This window comes from Solanum tuberosum, unplaced genomic scaffold, assembly GCF_000226075.1.
Source record: "Solanum tuberosum cultivar DM 1-3 516 R44 unplaced genomic scaffold, SolTub_3.0 scf00471, whole genome shotgun sequence".
Taxonomy (NCBI): domain Eukaryota; kingdom Viridiplantae; phylum Streptophyta; class Magnoliopsida; order Solanales; family Solanaceae; genus Solanum; species Solanum tuberosum.
The window spans coordinates 390,109-394,961 of NW_006239389.1; the positions used below are offsets into that span (position 1 = coordinate 390,109).

Sequence of the window (4,853 nt, forward strand, 5' to 3'; positions counted from 1 at the left end):
AATTATAAATTTTTATAAGTTCATCACTGTTCATGTATAACAATTAATGATAAATTATTAAAAAAATTTCAATTGCTACATTTACAATAATAAATACATAATTATTTTTTATATTTATATGTATAAAAAATAACATTGAATAATGTAAAAATTAGGCAAATGACATAGTATAAGAAAGAAATTACTTCCTTTCCCTACTCTTTCATTAATTACCAAAAATCCCTTTTTTTAGTGTTTTTCGGATATATAATATAGCAGTGCGGATACTTTAATTAATAACGGACGGATACTTAAATTAACGGGTGGATGCATAATATAGCAGCGCAGATACTTTAATTAATATGGGCAAATACTTAAATTAACGGGCGGATGCATAATATAGCAGCACAGATACTTTAATTAATACGGGTGGATACTTAAACTAATAAAGTATCCGGTTAAATTGAATTGGGAGAAAATAAGAAATTTTTGTATTTTAATAAAAGAGTAGGAAAATATTGAAAATATGTAAAGAAGTGTTGTGTATTTAAGTAATTTTTCCTTCAATAATTTGAGCTTTTACTTTTCCGGACCTAAAACCACGGCATTTTATCTTACGGCTAAATCCTCTTTTTCTTTTCCGATCAGTTCCTCGGCCAACGCCAGTTCTAGGGCTGAGCCGCCCCTTCTTTTTTCCGATAGCTTGCTGAAACTTCTGCTGGCGAAGAGATGAGTTGCGCTACCATAAACGCCTGCAATTTCAATGCTTCCTTTCCATCACTCACGGCTTCCAAAAGGATTTTAAAACTGACAACATTATCTTCAACTTTTGTGGGTATAAAACTCCCGAAAAATGCAAAAGTAGGTGTATCCAGACAGCAGCAGCAGTGCACAACTGTATGCTTATTTGGTGGTGGAAAGGGGAAATCAAGCAATGACAATGAGGTGACAATCTTTTGCAACATCATTCATTCTGTGTTTATGTGTGTCAAACAATTTTGATATCTTTAGTCGGAGTGATGAGCAAAAAACCAAATGTCCCAAATTGTTCGAAACAATCCCAAACAAATTGCTCACTTATTGACTGATTTTTTTTTGATTTTGAAACTTATGAAATGCTTCAAGTTTGTTTATTTGTAAACAAAAACCACCACGCCTCGATTTTAAGCTAGTTTGTGTAAGCTATATGGATCTTCATTATCCATTTCGCTCTATTTGTACTCGTTTCATTGCAATATCAATAAATATGAATTCTTAGAATTCGGAGTTCTCTACGTTCTTTTTAATAAGAAAATAACTCCTAATAAATAGCTGACCAAATATAAGCTTATGGACATGAGAACGTTAGTACCAAGTACTTCCTCCGTCCATCTTTACTTGTCCAGTTTGGAAAACCAAGAGATAATTTACCATTTTGTGTCTATTTTATCCTTGCTGTTAAACACTATTCATTTTTCAATATTTAGATAACTTATAATTCAGGGTGATATAGTAAAATTACACCTCTATTTATTGTTTCCTAAGGAGTGTGCCTGGACAAGTAAAGATAGATGGATGGAGTAGTTAGTATCCTTTTCAAAAGTACCTAGTGGTTGGTATCACCTATATGAGTTTGTTTCTTCAGTTGATTGCGTGAGTTCATCATAAATTACCTAGTTTTACTTTAACTGTTAACCTATCATAAAACTCCTCTTTTATCCGGACTTGGGGTCGGCAATGTGAGCTTGCTCAGATGATCAAAGTGAAGTTCATTTTATTTGTAAACTCCCCCAAAAAAGTTTCCAATTTTTGTTTGAAGATATTGGTATAAAAAGAAATGAAGCAAAAATTTCTCAAATGGCAATTGGCAAGGATGGTTGCCACATACCGACTGTGAGACAGACTGGCAACATTTCTTTCACGAACCCTCTCTAGGCGTCGACCCAACTGAGAACTGATAAGGACAAGAGGAACTCGTCTAGTTAATTAAAAATATTCTAGTTTACGTAAGATAATCCAAACCATCCACTAACTAATCCAACCAAAAAAGTTTTCCCACTATACGCAGGTGGTTTTGATTTCTTTCTTTGAGAAACGGTTATATGTGGTGTGGTTTTTGTATTACTCTGAGAATCTCCAAGCCACCTTATTTACTTATCATAAAAAAAAGAAAAGAAGATGACCTAAAGCCACATGCATCTCTAGATACCATCCAAGATGAAAGAGATGGGGAAACAGGTTCCGGTCCCCATATTCACTCCCCTTTATTTCTTTGCACTTATTGGATCATTTGGGTGTGAACACTATCTAGTTAATTGAGATAAGTGCAAGGCATTTTTGTATATTCTTACATGCATATGTTGAACCCCTGATGGGCTCTTGCTTATCATGCCAACGTGGCCCTTGGCAGTGAAATGAGGGGGAGCTCTAAAACCGAGGCCTATGTTTTTTTTTTTTAATAAAAAATTATAGGCCTCAGTTATGCTCATGGTGATCTTGAGTCTTGGCTGTGAAATAAGGAGGATAGTGTAAACTCTTCAGGAAGGCATAGACAACCTTTATATTCCACTATATAATGTGTTCCATGGCCAGGCCTTTTGGTTGCTTCCTTGTCCGTATCAAGAAACATCAACTGGCCAGTTGTGACTCCAGATATAGCTACAGCACCATTTGTTTGTTACAAGTGCTTTAGCTCATCATTGGTTAAACATAATCCTCTGTGAACAGAATGTATAAAAGGGATCTAGCCACAATTGCAGGGAAGAAATCAGGGCCACGGAATGCTATATGGAAGAGTGTAGCCCATACTAAGGTGAAGTGTTTCACTTGGTTGGTAACTAGGAGAGCTTGCCTGACACATGATAAACTTCAAAAGAGGGGAAGAATTATTGCCTCAAGATGTTATCTTTGTAAAGAGGCTCTAGAAACCAACAACCATCTGTTCCTCCACTGCAAAGTAACAACACAAGTATGGGCTCTATTCACCAATTTAGCTAGCCTAAATTGGATTATGCCAGAACATACAACAGACCTACTAAGTTGTTGGGTCAGAAGGGGAGGTAGTAAGAGCCAGAGGAGGTGGTGGAGAACCTGCTTGTAACTGGTGAATCATTTGGAAGGAGAGAAATCAGAGATTTTTTGTAGAGAAAGAATGCACTATAGAGAAGATTAAGTGGAAAGTAATTACCACTTTAGGTTTTTGGTGTAAAGAAATGAACATAGAAGAAAAAATTCAACTAGTGGATTTCATAGGAGCTTTGTAAGTAGTCCTGCTTTCTTTTTTGTTGTTGTTATTTCTATGTAACTAACACTTTTGGAGGTGGCCAGCATAACCCTTAATGCTGAGGAATACAAAGTTACCAGTTTCAAAAAAAAAATAATCCTCTAATATTTGGTTATAGTCATTTTCTTTCTCATTCATACTTAGTTTCTTATCCTTATTGCTTGTATTTTCCATGGCATGGAATCTAAAAACAAATTAAGGCAGTTGCAAATAATCTAGGAGAACGGTGAAAAAAGAGAATGTCTCTTTCAACCCTTCTAATCGCCTAACCCTTTTTCTCCCTATTCCTCATTATTGCCATAATGTGGTTTCCCTTTTTTGGATAGGTAAATGATTTCCATCACCAAAAGGCTGAACCCATCGGTGGCCACCTAAAGTTGGCACCAATTTTCACAAACACCCTAACTAGGCTTTGTTCATTTTAGACACCTCATGTCATGCTCCGCTGTGTCATTTTGATACTTTTTGTTGACTTGGCACATAGTGTGTGTTGCACTAACTCCAAGCGTGTGAATAGCTTCTTTTTTCATGAAATAAATTTTTTCCCTTCTTTTTCTCGACTTGTTCTTCATTCCACCATCCACCTACTCCACCACCATCATATCCATCCTTTTTCATCATCTACCCCTTCACTGTTACAACCCAGATCATCCATCTTCGTCATTTTTTTCTTCCTCCACCACAAAAACCATCAAATTTTCACCTTTCTAATCATTTGTAGTAGCAGGTACAGTAAATAAAAAATGGGTTCTGAAATAATTTTTGATGAAACTCCATTTTTGAATATTCGAAATTTGAAAGTCCTTCTTGGATAAAAGATATGTGTTAGGATATGTAATTGTTCTTTTACGTATTTATTTAAAATTCTACAATTTAACGACCTATCTGGGTTTTCAAAATAAAAAAATATTTTTGCTACAACAATAAAAAGAGATTTGAACAACGTAGCTAGTATTAAGCACCCATTTGTGCTGAACTTCTTGTCAATAAAAACAATTACATAAATAAGCACTCAAAAGCTATGTATTATGATACATAATTGTTCTTATTAAATTTGTTGGTTGAAAACCTAGATTTGAAATTTGAATTTGTTGGCTAAATTTTGATTGAAATTCGAATTTGTTGGCTAAATTTTGATTGAAATGAATGATAATCATGGATTTGTGCTATTTTTTTTTTATCTAAACATTATTTTATTACTTTAGATTGAAGAAATTGAGATGAAATTTGTAGACTTCATTTAAGGTCTTTTGAAGCTTCTGCAAAAAAAAAAAAGAAGTAAAAACTTAGGTCTTGTTAAAATAGTTTTTACTTTTTTTTTTTTTTGAAACTGGTAAGGTTGTATTCTTCAGCATTAAGGGCATGCTGGCCACCACCAAAAAGTGTCAATTACAAACTTCCTATCAAATCTACAATTTGATCTGTATCTACTATACACAACTGTTTAACACCAAAAAAGTAGAGATACTATACAATTCCATTTGACCTTGTGTATGGAATTGGATCTATTGTCGAAACATCTACTGTTCCTTTCCTTCCAAACTGACCACCATATAAATTATGGTATTAACCTCCACCATCTCTTCTGGCTCTTGGTACCTCCTCTCCTTAC

At 34.5% G+C, this 4,853-nt stretch overlaps 1 protein-coding gene across 1 annotated transcript in view; it reads left to right on the top strand.

Annotated features, from left to right (window-relative positions):
* The first annotated feature begins 550 nt into the window (after nucleotides 1-550).
* LOC102586240 (uncharacterized) overlaps nucleotides 551-4,853 on the top strand; it is an 11,939-nt gene continuing 7,636 nt past the window's right edge. The window contains exon 1 of the mRNA XM_006363892.2: nucleotides 551-924. Coding sequence (XP_006363954.1) covers nucleotides 709-924 — 216 coding nt within the window. The 5' untranslated portion in view covers nucleotides 551-708. The remainder of the gene's footprint in view (nucleotides 925-4,853) is intronic.